The sequence below is a fragment of the Diceros bicornis genome, chromosome 14 (assembly GCF_020826845.1).
Source record: "Diceros bicornis minor isolate mBicDic1 chromosome 14, mDicBic1.mat.cur, whole genome shotgun sequence".
NCBI classification, from domain to species: domain Eukaryota; kingdom Metazoa; phylum Chordata; class Mammalia; order Perissodactyla; family Rhinocerotidae; genus Diceros; species Diceros bicornis.
The window spans coordinates 3,156,884-3,174,597 of record NC_080753.1 but is presented as its reverse complement, the minus strand read 5'-3'; the positions used below and the strand labels follow the sequence as shown (position 1 = coordinate 3,174,597).

The window sequence follows — 17,714 nt, the reverse complement described above, 5'->3', positions numbered from 1 at the left end:
GGCAAGGAGCAATAACTAAATGCAGACTTGGAGTACGCACACACACACACGCATTCATGTTATGCATATATTGATATATGTATTTGTGTCTGTGCATATATATCTAATAAATAGATTAAATATTTTAATTAGGATTTAATTTACACTGAGTAACTTTCACCCTGTTAAGTGTATAGTTCTGTGAGTTTTAACAAATGCTTAAGTCACGTAAGTGCCACAACCAGTATAGAACCATTTATTCTTAGAACAGATAGAGAACAGTTGTTCATTGTTGTTAATTTTGGAGGCAGCATGCTGATTCTGTGGGCTGAGAAGTAGTACTGAAAGGGTCAAATGTCAAAAACAGTTGCATGAAGGGGCCAGCCCTGTGGCGTAGTGGCTAAGTTCACGTGCTCCACTTTGTCGGCCTGGGGTTCACATGTTCAGATCTCGGGCATGGACCTACACACCGCCTATCAAACCACGCTGTGGCGGCATCCCAATATAAAGTAAAGGAAGATGGGCACGGATGTTAGCCCAGGGCCAGTCTTCCTCAGCAAAAAGCAGAGGATTGGCAACAGATGTTACTTCAGGGCTGATCTTCCTCACAAAAAAACAAACAAAAAACAGATGTATTAAGTGGTGAGCGTGACCCTGCATTGGCTGTAATAGAACGGTTCCTTGTATTTTCTCCATATTGACTCTCCTGGATCATGCATGTGAGGATGGGCCACCTTGCAAGGCCTCCGCTGCTGAGCCCCATGCCCTCTTCATGTCCCCCTGCTGTGAGGGAAGGGATGTTTTTACCTCAATGGTTACCATGTCTCTCGATGCAAACCTGCATCTCTTTGTGAGCTTAGTAATTGAAATAAACACAGCTGCACTTACATTTATTCAAAAGCTTATGTTTAGTGAATTTTCTTAGTCGTCTGGGGAAAAAGTAAAATTAGAAGATAAAAAAGCATGCAAAATGTAGATTATCTGTTCCCAGTAATGATGGCTTTTAAACCGGTTCCTCCCAATATCTCAATGGCCTCAGGAAGAACAGGTAAATGGCACATCTAAAACTCTAAAAATACACTGTTCTTGCTTAAAAGTATATTTGAAAAATCCCATAATGGATATAAAGCAGCATTTTACAAAACTTAAGTAATAGTCACCTTTGTACTGAAAATCAGTATAAAAATCTCACTGCAAGAGTAATTTCTGTAAACTGTTTTAACTGCCTGAAAGAAAGGCCTTATAATAAAAAGTTTCTTTTCCATGAGTGTTATATAGCATTTCTCACTCGTAAAATGCTCTAATTTTAGCTTTTTCCACATCTCCTATGCATTTTTTTTTTTTAATTTACAAACCTTTGAAATGTGGCAAAATTCCAAGGCTAAGTGCATAATCCAAGTTCTTTGTATAATACTTTACTGGTTTAACACGTATCTCTAATTTTGGTTAGTTTTTATCTGATGTCATTTTCAGCTGCTGGCTCTCTCTCGAAGGAGGACTACTCTACGCTTTCGTCGGACCTGCAGCCGCTGTTGTCCTGGTAAACGCTGAAATCAACTTATTTTGTTTTCTTAGCAAAGAAAGGCTACTTTGTTTCAGTTAGAGTGACAATTTTGTATTAGTTGTGTAGAAATTTTAAAATTTAATGGATTATCACTTAAATTTGAATATCAACTGTTATTTGGTCCTATATTACTCAAAAATATTCTTAAAGACTAAAGAATATTAAACGTGGGAGTGAGGGATTTCTCGTACAGTAATTTCACATTTGTGACGAAGTTTGAGTAAGTTTCAATAAATTCTTCCTCATTAATGTACAGAATTTCATCGTTCATCATTTCACCTGTATACTCTTCTGTATGATCTACATAGTTATTAAGATCTCTTAATCTTAGTAACTACTGCCGCTACCAAATATCAACAAGAAGATACATGTCCATATGGCAAAGTTTCCCCTCCTCAGTGCTGCGGACAGTTTGGACCACATATTCTTTGTTGTGGCCTGTGCTGTGCATTTTAGGATGTTCAGCAGCGTCCCTGGCCTCCACTTACTAGGTACCAGTGGTCCCCCCAAGTTGTAACCATCAAAAATGTCTCTAGACATTCCCCAGTGTTCCCAGTGTTCCCTGGGGGTAAACATCACCCCCAGTGAGAACCCCTGCCATATGATATGCATAAGGATTTAAAATTTTTCTTTTGGGGATCACTAAATAATTCCTTTACGTGTTTATTTGTGGGACCATGGAAATTTCCTACCAATTTGCCTTTCCTTCTCTCTCTCTGAATTTATTGATTACAAATCTTTCTTGTTCAATGAATCTTTGAAAAATGTAAGGGAGGAAAGAAATGGTCTGAATTAAATACAAAGATCCATATTGCTGAGCAATTAGATTTCTCATTGGAAAATTACCCTTTGGTTTCTTGAACAATTCATTCAATAAATTAGAAGCTAGGGACGTCTTTCTTAATAACTCGATGTGACTTTTTCTTCTTTTAAAGTTTGCTCTACCCCCTCTAAACTATAACAGGGATCAGAAACTGAGCACGATTCACAAGAAAAATAAAATCCAGGCATGAGTGTTAGGGACAAGCATAGGGAAATTGAAACTATTAGACACATTTTTTTGTCTGCTGCATTGAATTTTAGTTAATCAGTTGAATTATTTCCCTGAGCTACTAGGTTAATATACATATAACCCTAAAATGAAGAAACAAAGACTATGTGTATAATTGAAAGACCAAAGTCTTTGGAGTGGTGATGAATTCCCTCATGATTAAATTGCAGATTAATAGAATCCATGGAATACACTTTTTCTCTTGGTTCAAATAATGAGAAGTAGGAAGATGAATAAGTCTCATGATGAGACGGTGTCTGGTCAGGCAGCTATGAAGAGCGACATGTCCTAAGTCCCCACCTACCAGGTGCGTTGGACCTTCCCTACACCAGCAAGTAAACAGATCTCAGCTCTATATTTCATCTGGCCAAAGCCTATTGGGGGAAGTGGAATTTTTTCTTTTTCCTTGACTAGTCGTCCTGCTTAATTTAAAACAGATTTCTGTGAACTACTAGTTTCGGTGTAAAGCCTTCACCATTTGCACTGGGGGTTGCACCAAGATTCTGTGATCATGGAGGGTAAAGGGCAGGAAGGCAAAAAAAAGAAAATATTTTCCTTGGTCATCTTGGTTTCAGCGTTGGCCTGGATTCCTTTATTGGGAAGTGCTGGTAGGTTAGAGAAGCGAGGGTGCACCTGATCGTTAGCAGCCACAAATAAACCACAGCTCTCTCCACAGCTTTTTACAATTTCACTTGAAAAAGAAAAATATGTGTGCTTTCATTTCAGCTGTATTATGCAAAAGATCTTTTAAGTGAGAGTAAGAGAGTCTTAGGAAGAAAATGCTGGGAAGTGTTCAATACAGCACATGATAAGAACTAGTGTTAGTGTCAGTCCATTTCTAAAAGATTCTGGTGAGTTGGATAGGCTTTCCCCTCTGTCTAGAAAAGCATGATGCATCAAAATGCCCCCCACGCCACAGGAAAAATAGCCACACAACCCGAGAAATGTAGGCGTTCTGTTCTCCCTGTGGGGGCAATGACAAATCCTCCACACCTTCAGCTGCCAGGGCTCACCCTAAACTCACACTGTGAGACTCAAAATCTTTTGACGCTCAGGCATAGGCTAAAACTCATTGAGCCAATTGATTTTATTCAGGGGTGACTCAGAGGAAAGAAGGCCAGATTGGCATGTGGTATGGCACCATTTACAAGTTAGGCAATTGAATGTTAATTTCCTCAGTGTTAACTGCAAAGCATGGAAATTAAATGTACTTTAAAACTTTAAAGTAACACACCACTGTTAAATTGTTCCCTATTCCTTTATGCACTAATATAATATTTGAGAAGTGCTTCATATTGCTGCCATAGTGAATGTGTAATTCTGCAATGGTTATAAATTGATGAAAGAGGGTTTTCAGGAGAAACAGGAACCTGATTCCCTTCAATATCATTGAAAGGTCAACCTTTGTTTCTGTTTGACAGGTCAACATGGTGATTGGCATTTTGGTATTTAATAAACTTGTTTCCAGAGATGGGATCCTAGATAAAAAGCTCAAACACAGAGCCGGGTAAGCTGCAATTGGTGGAATCTGAAGGTTCTTGACCAGTGAGTCCCATGCTCCAATTCCAGATCCTCACCGACTGCGTTTGACTGTGCCTGGAATTTCGTCCCTGACGAACCAGTGTGTCTGGTGGATTCTGCCACTGAAGTTCCAAAGTGCTCTTCTTAAGTAATGTGACCCAAATCTGAAACTAATTAAAAAGACCATTAAGAAAATCTGGGTTGGTATGTGCATAGTGCCTGTTTGTAAGATAAGAGGATGAAATGTTAGGCTAGACTTAAAATACTGGTTCTTAGGTGAGGGTTTTTTAAAGCCCCCTAGTTTGGGTCGCAAAGGCCAGGAGGGTAGATTGAACATATCATCAGTATGGGACACAACTGAATGGGGACAAGCAAACTTTAGCAGGGTGAAAATACTGCTTTTTTTTTATTAATTGTATATATCAGAAAAATCCTTCACTTGCAAAACACTGTTCTTATCATATATTTTCATTCTTTATGACATTTTGACTATAACTTTCTAGAAAGAGTTATTCATAATTTTCACTTGCACATTTTAACCACTTATAAAATTTAGAAAAGCATCTCCTTTATTTTACAGTTATTATAATATCACTGTACCTAACGACTTAACATTTCATAAGCAGATTGATCGCAGCTTTTCAAGGTTACATCGTCACCTCATCATACAAATTTGTAGAAACCAGAATGAAATATTAATGCCTTTGAATTTCCCTTTGTATCTTTTCTTATAAAAAGTTTATAGCTTTCTCTTTTCTGTTTAATGGTAACTCCATTCAAAACTTACCCAACAATTGTTCTCATTTCTTTAATAATTTATGGCATTATTTAATAGTCATAGTATCTGATCACCTACTGGTGAGATTTAAGTCCTTTGTGTTTTTATAATCTATGTAATGATTTGTAAGATGAAATAGTCCAGGTGTTTTTTTCCTAGTAAAAGACTAGGTTTAATGGCTTTCAATATAAAAATTTGATATCATTCATATCAAACATTAGCACTGCAGTAGTATAATAAAAACATCATTGGAGGTTCCTTCCTAAGGGGTGAATCACTTCACATTTAGAGACTTCTTTTCGCTTCAGATGAGTCTCCATAGCATCCTTAAATAAGCAGACTTGAACTTGTACAGACATTGAGCTTTCTACACCGTTTGAACTTGAAGCTTTCACGCTATTGCTCTTGTTAGTCTGTCACATACTGTTGGAATTGGAGCAATAGCTTCTTCAGTTATTTCTGTCCAGATTAGTCATGTAAGAATAAATTGATTATACTGAGTACTGGGTATGGAAATTCAGTTCTGCCACTAGTGGTGTAATCTTCTGTAATTTTTTTTTTTTTAATTGCGGAGGTGGGTGGTTAGTGGTTAGGATAAAGCTTTGAAGTTAAAAAAAAAAAATACTCAGTATCTAGCTCTGCAGTTTACTGCCTGTGTGTGTCTTTGGGCATGTTATTTAACCTTTCTGCAGCTCAGTCTTCTCACCCATTAAATGCGGATAACAACTCTTGCCTTGTAATAGAGTATATGAAATATAACGTGTATAAAGCATTCATTAGAGTCTCTAACAAAGAGCAAGCACTCACTCAACAAATGGTGGCTATTGTTGTGATGAGTGAGATGAAGAAGCCAAGCTGGACAGGTTGTTTCCAAAGGACCCTGACTTCTGTCAATCAAGCCTCTGAGACTCCATCATTCATGACACTGAGGCCAGAAAAAGAGATGGGGTCATTGGAATGAGTATAATGCTAAAGATTTATTAAATTTGCAGTCAGTATTTTTTTCTCATTTAATTATTTTATATGTAATATCCAGTTTGATTCACATAGCTCTTTGTAAGAGATAACATAGGTTTAGGAGAAATGACAGTATTGTCACATGAATTTAGAAATTATCCACTTCAATCTACATATTAATTTTAAATCCTCTATTTCTATAAGTATGATTAGAAGTTACGTCTGTTTTACTGGCAAAACTGAATCAGTGTTTTTCTGGTTCAAAGGCCACTGCAGGAGAAATAGAAACGTTGTTAATATATGTTATAAAAGCAGAATGCTGGTTACCATCCAAAGCAGAAAGGAACTCTTAACAGATTAATTACTGTAGGTTTAAAAAAAAAATTCTATAATATAAAGTGCTATTTTAGCTTAAGTATTTATAGACTGAAATCTTCTCTCTATTCCCAAGTGTAACTGAAGGAAATTTTTTAGAAGATAATAGTGTTTGAAGCTAATTTTAGTTCACAGAGAAGCAGTGAGAACAATAATGAAGAAGGACTGCAGTGAAGAACAAATAATCAGAATTAACTAAAGAAACATTGAGCTAGAAGCTAATTGATTAACTGAAAAATTGATCCCCCTAATTGTAAATATTGACCATTTAAGGTTGTTTGAATATACATTTATATCAAGCGTTTTTTTGGAAACATTATTATTTAGGATCAAATACGGTACCAACACGGTCCTCCTCCCATTTTTTCTATTTCTTTGTTCCCTCTCTTCTTTTGGTAATCAGTTATTAGAAACTTCCAAGCATATAGTTTATGCTCAATAAGTATTTATAAAGAAATGAGTGAATGAATATTTAATATATAATACAATAGCTTAACAACTTTTTTGTGTTTGTTTTTGTTTTTTTGTGTGTGTGTGAGGAAGATCAGCCCTGAGCTAACATCTGCCAATCCTCCTCTTTTTGCTGAGGAAGACTGGCCCTGGGCTAACATCCGTGCCCATCTTCCTCCACTCTATATGGGACACCGCCATGGCTTGACAAGCAGTGCTTGGTATGTGCCTGGGATCCGAACCCTGGGCTGCTGCCTGGAGCGCGTGCACTTAACCGCTACAGCACTGGGCCAGTTCCCTTGACAAATTTTATAATACCCAAACTATATTAAATTTTTCTAATACATAAAATATATTTACCAAGGGAGGATTTATTGCAAATATCAACACATATAAAATGATACCTGGAAAGAATGAAAACAAGATAAAATGGCATGTGTCTTTTTAGAACATCTCAAAGAGAATATTTCATTTTCTCTCTTTTTCTGCAATGGAACTTTCTTATCTACTATTTTAAACTGCTTTATCTTATCTATCTGAAATTAAGGAGACTACCAGGATCTTGTACAAATTCATGAGAGTCTTCCAAATGGAGGGGGTATTTTTTTTTCAGAGAATTTTTTATAGTATTAGCAATAAACCAGTCAGACAAAAAAATTTATTTCTAAGGAAAAGAAAAAGAAAATTGGGAAGGGAAGGAGAACCTGTAGGCTTCCAGACCCCGGAGGAGTAGACAGGGTAAGTTGGGGAGAGCATGAAATGGTGTGTGTTCCTGCTCTGGTTACATCTGAACTTATGGGAAATTCAATTTTATTAACTGTTAGCACGTTTTGTTTTATAAATGCATTGCCCTTATAACAAAGAAACAAGATTTTATTTTTCATTGCAGCAACTCAAGTTAGCATCCATGTGTTCTTCCTATTATATTAATTTCTGTAGTGGTCAGACAAACTAGGGGAAAATAGTAGATCTCTCTGGGTAACCCATCTTTCCTCTGCTCCATTCACATCTAATCACAGCATTCCAAACTTGCCAACCAGTTAATATCAAGCATAGTTTTCAACCATTAGCTCTGACTCAGGGAAGTATAGGTGGGCCTTTTAGTGAGTCGCAAATAAATCCCAAGTAAAGAGAAATGAGCATTTCAAATACTGGCTTAAAATTTATTTTCCGAAAAAACCTATACTTAGATCAAATTACAGTTTTTCAGGGGTAAAATACTTGCGTATATTGTGTACTAAAATTATTTTTTAGTAATCTTTGGCTTTTCAATCTTGTTTCAGAGCCTAGAGGCATAGCACGCTTAACTTCAGAAAGATAGCCACATCCATGTTCAAAGCACAAACACCGAATAGCCTATCTTTTGTGATGAAGGAAGCAATAAATGATTAAGCCATGCCTTTTTAATGTTAATCTCGTGACACTTAACAAGATTGAAGACACTCACATGAATAGTTAGAACAGTGGTGCTCATTCCTGCTCGTTCATCAGGATAATCTATGGAGCTTTACAAAATACAGATGCCTGGGTCCCATTAAATTACAGTCTTTGGGCTTGAGTGTATACAGCTGACGCACAGCCACAATGGAGAATACTGGTCTGGTTACTCTTTGAGAGTAGTTTCAAACATATTGGCATACCCATTGAGGCATTCATGAACCAAACTGGATAGACTGTTGGTTACTTATTATTTTGAAAAGTTTGGACACATGGCTAGTCCATATGGCCTGGGTTGAATCAGTAAAGGGAATGATTTAGTATCATATTCCCCACCCCAACATCTAACTCTGAATGTGTTGATTTTTCTCATGGGTCTACTGATCAATCTACTTACTTGGTAGCTTTCAGATTTATTATATCACCCAAGCACTATTCCCAAATGCGTGCACTTTTTAAAAGAAACCAGACATTCTGAATTATGAGCCTCTTATGATTTTCTCTGCTACTTTTATTATACACATGGTACTGCAAGTCCACTATAATATTATTTTTTTAAAAACCTGCTGGGCAAACTTATATTTTAGATGTAAACACCACATGGAGATGGACAAGAGAAGTATACCACAATTATTTCAAGATGCTTTGAATTTTGATTCAAGTAATTTCTTTCTGGTTTTTCCTAAAAGGATTATGTTCTGATAAACCAGCCATTTTCAAAGGACTCTTTTCTAAAGCAAAATGTGTGTAAAGTTTTTCTATGTAGTGTGACTGCTTTTATGATATAGTAGATTGAATCTGAATTTACCTGCAAAATCTTCTAGACTAGAATGGACCATTTAAATGCTATTAGGTTGGAGTCTATCACAAAATGTCCAGAAAGACTAGTTTGAGCTTAATGACTATGTTGAATGTGTTTTATTAAAGCAGAAAACTATTACCCTTTTTTATTGACTAATATTTCATCAAATTTCATCAGCCCCTATATTCAGATCATTCTAAAATGTAGACAATGCATTGATGCTCTAAGAAATTTTAAAATTTGAATATGTTAAGATAAAGGCTACATCTTCCACAAATGACTAAAGACCTAAAATATGTATCTGCCAATATTGGACTTCTGAGATATGTGTTTACATTTCAGAAGTTTTAGTTGATATTATGTGCCTTCTGCAAATGACAATAAAAATCTTTGAAGCTGGGAGTCCTCACATGTTTGATTAGGAGGGGTCTGAATAAAGGGTTTCACTGTATGTCTACACAAACACATGCTTATGTTTAATTCAGTGTATTGGGCAACTTTGATCTGTAGACACAAGGGCCATTTATGGTATAAATGGTGGAAATATGCTTCACATGCAACAAAGGCCCATCTTATTAAAAGGTAAATGTTATAAAAATTATGCATCTTTAAAATGATGTACAATATTCATCTTTGATAAATATACTTCTTTGCATGAAATTGTATTTAAAAGCTAACTTGCAGTAGCAACTTTTTTTTTGGTGACAATTCAATATTTTGTTCTTTTTGTGGGTGTTCTGTTTGTTTGCAGTCAGATGAGCGAGCCTCATAGCGGTTTGACGCTCAAATGTGCCAAGTGTGGAGTAGTTTCAACCACAGCTTTGTCAGCCACCACCGCCAGTAACGCCATGTTAGTCCCAATCATTTACATCTTCTTGTTGCAAATCTTTTACAGTGCATGTGAGAAAATGCTATGATGGAAAAAAAATCATGTTTGCTAATATTAGAGCTAAGAGCATACTTAAATATTTATAATTGGCATCTGCCTTTATAATATTGTGGGATTGTCTGTAAAAAAATAAATAAAACTATCGAATATTATCTGCTTTGTGGTTTCCAAGTTAATGGCCTTGGTGCCACATACCAGAATGCTTTGTTGAACGGGGGTTTGGTTATCACCTGGGGTGTGACATGCAGCTGCGTAATGTTGCTCTCTCTGTCTGTCAACAGGGCGTCTCTGTGGAGCTCCTGTGTAGTGCTGCCCCTTCTGGCTCTGACGTGGATGTCTGCGGTCCTGGCCATGACAGACAAACGCTCCATATTGTTTCAAATACTTTTTGCCGTGTTTGATTCACTGCAAGGCTTCGTGATAGTTATGGTGCACTGCATTCTTCGGAGAGAGGTGAGAAATATCCTTCTTGTGGCAGAGAGGAATGATGGTTAGAAGAGTATTTGGCTTGTTAGCAAATAAGACCTTTTATTTTAATATCTTCGTCTTCGGATTAGAGTTGGTCTCCTCTAAAGGCAATCAATCGTTTGGGAGTCAAAGCTAAATGGAGGCTTTAAGGCAAGGTCCAAGAGGGCTCCTTGGACTCTGAAAGTGACAATTAAAATAGATGGCACTATGCAAGGGAAAACACAGCCCCAGGGGCCAAGAGCCCTGGAGAGCAGATGCAAGGGAGGCTATGATGGAGTCATAGGTGTGGATAAGAGGGGAGGGTACAGTTCATAAACGTAAATCAGTGACACGTCTTAAACCCGTTCCCTAACTCACGTGTCTACACACAGCATATCCTCAGACTTAACTAATTTCATTTTAGATGGGAAATGTTGAAGATTAATGAGCAGCTCTTTTGTCTCTATACTGAATTGTGATTAAGATTACTAAAGATGAATGGTTTTGATATGGATGTTTACGCTCAGAAAATACAAAGAAATGTACACAGTGGAGCATGATAGGCGGTAATTGTCCCCAAGAACTGTAGATCTATAATCCTAGCATTTCTCCAGATCGTGGTTGAGGTTGTCCCCAGAGCGGGGGAAAAAGTCATTCTTCACGAGTTGAAGCACTAACCTGCACCAAATCCATCCAGAACAGTGATAGATTTCAGACCTGAGCTGTTTAGGGATAAAATATTGTTTTCCAACGGGCACAAAAATTATTCTGCATGCTTGCAAGCAGTGACACAGTATTTACAAGGTTTATGAGTCATTTTAGCATTTACTCTGGGGATGGTGGGGCAACAAAAACACACAAGGACACAGTGCCATGCTCGTAATTTTGAGAAAACAGTCTACGGTGTCATTCTGCTTGTTTGAGAACTTTATTACGATGTACACATTGTAAAAAGACACGTGCATATGCGTACACACTACATAGTTTTCAGTGATATGTGAGGGTAACCAGAGATTTTTACCTCATGTACCAGATGGGGAGAACAGTATTTCTGAGCTACTTTAGTATGATACAGATGTCAGCAATAAACCCACATGTGTATTCTCAGAACCTTATATGATACAAAACAATGAAAACAGAAGAAGAGTGACCTCACATTGCATGGGGGGGTGGTTATTTCATCTTTTCAATAATCTGATTTAGCTCAAAGTTGCCAAGCCTTACTATTCCCTCATGACAAATTTCTGCCTAGAGTATCAGCGTTAAAAATCTCCCAGGTGTCAGGCCTGGCCTGGTGGTGTAGTAGTTAAGTTCGCCAGCTCTGCTTTGGCAGCCCAGGGTTTGGGGCATGGGGGGAGTGGTTCGAATTCCGGGCATGAACCCACACACCACTGATCAAGCCATGCTGTGGAGGCAACCCACATGTAACATAGCACAGATGTCAGCTCAGGGACAATTTTCTTCAAACAAAAAGAGGAAGATTGGCAACAGATGTTAGCTCAGGGCCAGTCTTCCTCACCAAAAAAAAAAGAAAAAAAGAAAAAAAATCTCCTAGGTATCAAATGCTTTATAGACCAAAGTTAAGTGAAAATTAAAAAGAAATTGAATTATTTAGGGCCATGTTTTTCTCCAACTATAACTATCTTGTGGTTCTTCTGTATTAATACTATCTCTAATATGTTTATGTAACAAAATTGTTCTAAATGGGTAGACACGTGATGTATTTTTGATTGGTGATTAAGGATGAACAGTTGTGGATTTTAAGCAAGATACATGATATATCTGCATGCAGTTTTCAGAAGATATTAATTCTGTAGGTGTTAAAGAGAAGAAAATGTCCTATGTCTTTTTCTTGAGAAATAAGCTTTTTAGATAGCCGTAGGCTATGATCAAAATATTCAGGTTTTAAAGTGACAGATATTTTGATGGCTTATTATCAAATTTTTGCTGCTTACATGAAGAAAAATATTTGGCACAAAAATTCATTTCCGTCAAAACTCTTTCATACTTGCTAATTGAACTAATAACTGTCAAAAACATGATTCGAGGGTAATTAAATCAAATCCTATAATAAATGCTTCTGCTAAAATAGATATCTGTAAATATATGTTTTCTGTATAAATGGGGAATAAAATTATGGATATTGGCCTTGTTATTGTTGCATTTTCAATGATTAGTTCAAATTGAATAATTTTATAGCTGATAAATTAATAACCAAGTATCATAACTCTCTCTCATTCCAATACTGAAATGAAAAATAGCATAGCCAGTATTTTTGCATTGACCCTTAAAAATACCCTATAACATTGCTGTAAATAAGTACAGCAGATTTCGGTTATAGAGCAAGTATCTTTCAGAATTCCTCTGAGAAAGTTGTTACTGAGAAACCAAAAGAACTTGGTTTTCCATGGTTTTGCAAATCCCCAGGACCACGTCATACGGAGGCCTCATTGGGTTTTCAAAAATTCTTTTGACCGTCTAATGTATGTTGCCTGACGCTAGGGGTGACTGTGTCTCATGTGACCTGTGGTCACACTCTCCTAACATTAACCACAGTCCAGGAGAAATAGAAGCATTTTTCCGTAGCCTCCGTGTCTTGTTTGAACAACATTCCATAAAAACGCACCAGTGCAAATGGACTGGAGAGCTCCCTGTAAAATATTGGGCAATGACTCACATCTGTTAATGTGCTCGATAATCCCACAGGAGATCCTAGGAGTACAGTTTCATCTTTACTGCTTTTTTCACTTTAAAATATTTTCTCATAAAAATTCAAGATAATTCGTATGGATTTTTCTTTCTTAAAAATGTATAAGCAACGTAAGAAATATTTCCTTCAGTTTAGAGAGAGACTGGATACAGATATACATATTTCTATTTCTATGTATTTTTGATACACACTAACATAATTTGGTTGTTCTTAGTCTTTAATGATTGTTCCAGTATGAATTTGAAGGGCTTCACCCATATTTACTTATTCAATCTTCCTGTAAAGGAGGCGGGTATCCATAGGGGAGGCATAGAGCCTTGCAGCTTCAGAAGGAGAAGAGAAACGAAATACTGTAACTGCGGCATTTTAAACATGATGTGTATGGGGCTTAATTTATTTTAAAAGTGTCTTTGCTTTTACTGGGTCCAATTTTAAAACCCAAATCATTTCAAGTCAGGAGGGAAGGGAGAAATGATCACTGCTACTATCAACTCAATTATATTCCACTTTAAAAAAAAAAAAGCAAATTTTTTTATTTGCTTAACAATTTATTGTGACCTCTAGAGCTGACATCTTAATATTTAAATTTCATAAAATTTGTAGTCTTAAAAATACAGTTTCTTCCTCTTGGGCACCTTTTTCTTTTGAAATGCTTATGTAAATGCCTCTAACAAAAGAGAAAATAAAAAGAGGGCATAAGAAGTAAAAAAAAAAAAATTACACCATCTGATTTATCACAACACATTACTTTCAGCAACAAAATCTAGATCTTGGAAGCTAATATGTATGATACATAATAAGACAGAATCTAATAGAATAAATACGAATGCCTCTTTTGTTTATCCATCATTTCTTGATTAGAATTCATTTGCATTAAGCACATAACGAAATCTACTATTTACTATTCTCCACATTGCTATGGAAATTCAAACTACACGAGTTCTGAAACCTTGGAAATAGTTGCTGTTGCTAGGAAACCGCTTTCTTGGTGCTGCACATTCTTCTCATCTCTCCTGTCACTGGCTGTGCCTGGCTCTAAGACAATCTTACAGCTTGGTGTCAGAGGAGGAAAATAACAAGATTGTGATACAAAATAAGCTACAATAAAACCCTTTCACTAAATGGAAGGAGAAAAGGACAGTGCTTAAATGGACAATTGTGTTGTATCAGTAGGTAAGGCTCCTGAGCTGTTCCGTAGCATCCATAAGAGGGCCAAGCTGCTCTTCTCTCCCCGCCCCAGCTCTGGCAGGAGGGCCAGGCTGCACCAGATGAGGTCCCAGAATCTTCGCCCAAACCCATGAAAGGATTTTTGTAGCAAAATGCTTAAAATAAACATGAACAGATTTTCCTTTCTTCCTTTCTCTCACTCCCCTCCACCTTTTTTTTTTTTTTTTTTGCCAATTTCCAAGTTAGTTTTAATATTTCCATGAAGACTACAGGTAAACAAAATACTTTATAAGTACATGACAGTGAATATATAAAACAGACAAGCATCCTTACCTGTCTAATATGAAGTCAATACTCTCCCCAAATAAAGGATTTTAAAAAATAAATGAAGCCCGCAGTGGTGAAATAACTAGACAGCAATTTGAAAAGAGGTCATATGACATATAATATGGTTCATATGGAGAGCTGCATGGATCTCTGTGCTTGACTGTTTACAGGGAAGTTGGGTCTGACTCATTACCATGGAAGTGTGGCTCCGTGCCCTTCCTTAAGGTAGGACTAGGATTTCAGCTGGTCTTTGAAGACGAGGGAGTGGGTGATAGAAGCTTCAGAACTTAACTGGTTTCCGAGGCGAAAATGAGGCTGGAGGATTAAGGAAGCCAAGGTTTCAAGTAGAGGAAGATCGAGGTTATTGGGCATGCGGTTTCCATGGAATGGAGTTAGAGTGAGTAGCAGAGAGTACAGTCTTCTCTGGGACCACCCGGGGCACATGGAGGCATAAAGCAAGTGACGTGATCCTGGACACCAGAGTGGTTTTTGTTTTTTGCATGGCTGTAACTGTAGCACCAGGATAAAGACAAAACTGACGACTTTTGAGGGCATAACATTAATTAAGTGATGTTTTAGAGCTTTCTCATTGGGGTGCTCAGCGGCCACCGTAAGAAGCCACTGTGAGTGGTGTCATGGACAAAGTTCACTAGATTTTGGGGTTAGTGAGTGGGCCAGGGTGGGAGATCCTAACATCTTTAGCTTGCTCAAGAAGGACAAGGATTCAAGAAGGAAAAGGGCGAGGGGTGTGGGTTGCTAAGAGCTTTATCTTTGTCAGGCTGAAGTGAAGGTTCAAAAAGAAACGCATCTGAAAATTTTTTGTTTGTTTTGTTTTTAATAAAATGGGAGAAGGGCTAAAGATACAGCAATACAGCTGGATTTTATCAGAACAGAGAGTGGGGAGCACAGAGACTGCCCTTATCCAGCAACAGGGAGATGGCACACGCAAGGGTGATACGCTTATATTCCTGCATACTTTTTCCCAGAAATCACCAACCTCCCTTTACCAAAGAGTCACCCCATTTCTTAGGTAGGGGAATGTAAATCCTACCTCTCCTTGCAGATTAGGCTTTCCTGATATAAGCATAACTGCAACTATATCATGAATATTTGCGTCAGTCTTATTTTGCACATGTAGTTCTCCAAGTCCATGCAGAGGCTTAGGAGCTTAACAAGAGCATAAAATCAGATGTAAGATGGCATCAGTGGACCAACTGAGACCCAGAGAGTTCACAGCAGAGATAGGCAAACTCTGGCATGTCTGCCAGGTTGTGTCCAACCGTGGCTGGCTGTTACTCAGAATTCCTCTGAGTACCTGGCCGAATGGACAGGCAGAGCTCACCTCCCTCTCCTTCCAGACCCCCTGGGTCCTGCTTTGCAACATTGTTAAACTGGTGACAGGAATCTAAATATGTCTGGAATCGAGATTTAAAATAAATATAAGAAATAAGAGGTCATGAATTAAGTTTTTATTTTCTACCTCGAGTGGATGGCATGAGGCTAAAATGAAGTCTCTCCTGTGAAGGTGACGACGGCGGTGTCTGGCGTGTAATCTCCCTCTCTTTCTTTTCTCATTTGCATGCTGAAGAAATGCTGTTACGTTGTTTCAGATCATATAAGTGAAATGTTGTTTAGGGAATCTTATGTGACCCTCAACACTGATACAGAAAAGGTAAAAAGCTACAACAATTTTGAGATTAAGTGATAGATCCTTTAGCAGTTAGAGATTTCTAACAGAAAGTCATTAGGACTGAAATTTGAGACTGAAGTCCATGTTTTTCCTTCAATGCATAGCAAATGGCAAACATTTGTATTTCCTTTGCTATCAGAGAAGTCAGGTAATATTTTAATAATGTGAAGTTGCTTATGTCAATTGGAATAATACACATGAAATTGAGAAAAACCTTACTCATTCATTTAATGAATAAATTATATGAAATTTAATATGATTAAAAAGACCTAAGCCATTTGTTCAAATATGAATCAAACACAATAGTAGACATTAGATTCAGAAAAACGAAACACATAAGTCTTCTCCCCTCCAGCTAACAATCTCAAATAATTTCAAGAATGTAACTTTTTTTCTTTTCTTGGCTTCAAATGATCCTCTGGAATAGGAAGTCGAGAAGAGTAACTTCAGGTAAAGCTGTCTTCTGAAAAGGTGAAGATTTGGGGTCTAGAAACTGTTCCTGTTTCAAACAGCGCAGCTCCGTCCTGCGAGGTTTTTCTAAAGCGCAATGCTGCCAAACCTTGCTCGGTGCTCTTCCCCAGCAATCTCCAAATCTGGCACGGATTTTCCCGGGGACACTGCCAGCTGCCTCCAGAGCGAGGACCTACCGAGAAGCCGGCTCTGGGCTCGCTGCTGCTGAACGAACCGCACTGCTGCCCCATAAGAGAGAGACAGGAGCGTGACACACCCGCAAACCTCTTTGAACTCCTGTGGCATCCAGGAATCCACCCACAGTAAAAGGCTCATAGCTCTTTCAGGAATTTTTAGATCAGCCCCCAGCAGGAACTAGTCAGGATAACTTTGATGGTGCCAGTTGGATACTTTTAGAAAACAACCTTGATTGCTTACTCTTTTCATCTCACCTTATTTTTGAAGATGTTTCTTGCCATTCTTTTCTTCGTTTCACAACATGACATCAGATTTCCTTAAAGGCACCCAAATATTCCAAGGCTATTTACATATCCCCATACTTTTTAACTCTCTCTGTGGCTGTCAATTAAGGTGAAATTAAGGTAAAAAACAGAGGAGTATTAACAGGAAATTTTGAAGTCTAGATTTTAACTGTGCCATAATTTATGTTAAGTAATTATTCTAGACAGGTTTATTCAAAAATTGCATTTACTGGTCTTACCTAAGTTTAGAAAATGATAGTATTGCAAGAACTCAGTTACAACGATTTTAATGTCTAAGTATAAATTTTAAATTGTTACCTAAAATAAGTGACTTGTTTTCCACAAATAGTAAGTTGGCTTAAAGAGTTTAAATAATAAATATTTGAATCTTCTAACAATTATTTTTCTTCAGTCTTAATCACAAGGCAAGAAAAACACCAAGACTATTATTGTCCAGCATTGTATATGTGACTATTGGCACACAAGATTTTAATTTCAGGATGGGATAGGCAGATCTAGATTGTGTCTTTTGTTTGTTTGTTATATTTTATGCTTCTCCTTGTCTGGCGTTAAGATCTTTGTAGACTTTCTCTTTTAAAAATTCTACTTATCTCCATCAGTATGATTCACAATGATTC

The 17,714-nt window shown here is 37.3% G+C and overlaps 1 protein-coding gene across 1 annotated transcript in view; it reads left to right on the top strand.

Annotated features, from left to right (window-relative positions):
• Nucleotides 1-17,714, top strand: part of ADGRB3 (adhesion G protein-coupled receptor B3) — a 661,473-nt gene that overhangs the window by 605,855 nt on the left and 37,904 nt on the right. Inside the window, exons 23-26 of the mRNA XM_058554075.1 lie at nucleotides 1,453-1,519; nucleotides 4,016-4,101; nucleotides 9,666-9,764; nucleotides 10,085-10,256. Of these exons, the coding sequence (XP_058410058.1) occupies nucleotides 1,453-1,519; nucleotides 4,016-4,101; nucleotides 9,666-9,764; nucleotides 10,085-10,256 (424 nt within the window). The remainder of the gene's footprint in view (nucleotides 1-1,452; nucleotides 1,520-4,015; nucleotides 4,102-9,665; nucleotides 9,765-10,084; nucleotides 10,257-17,714) is intronic.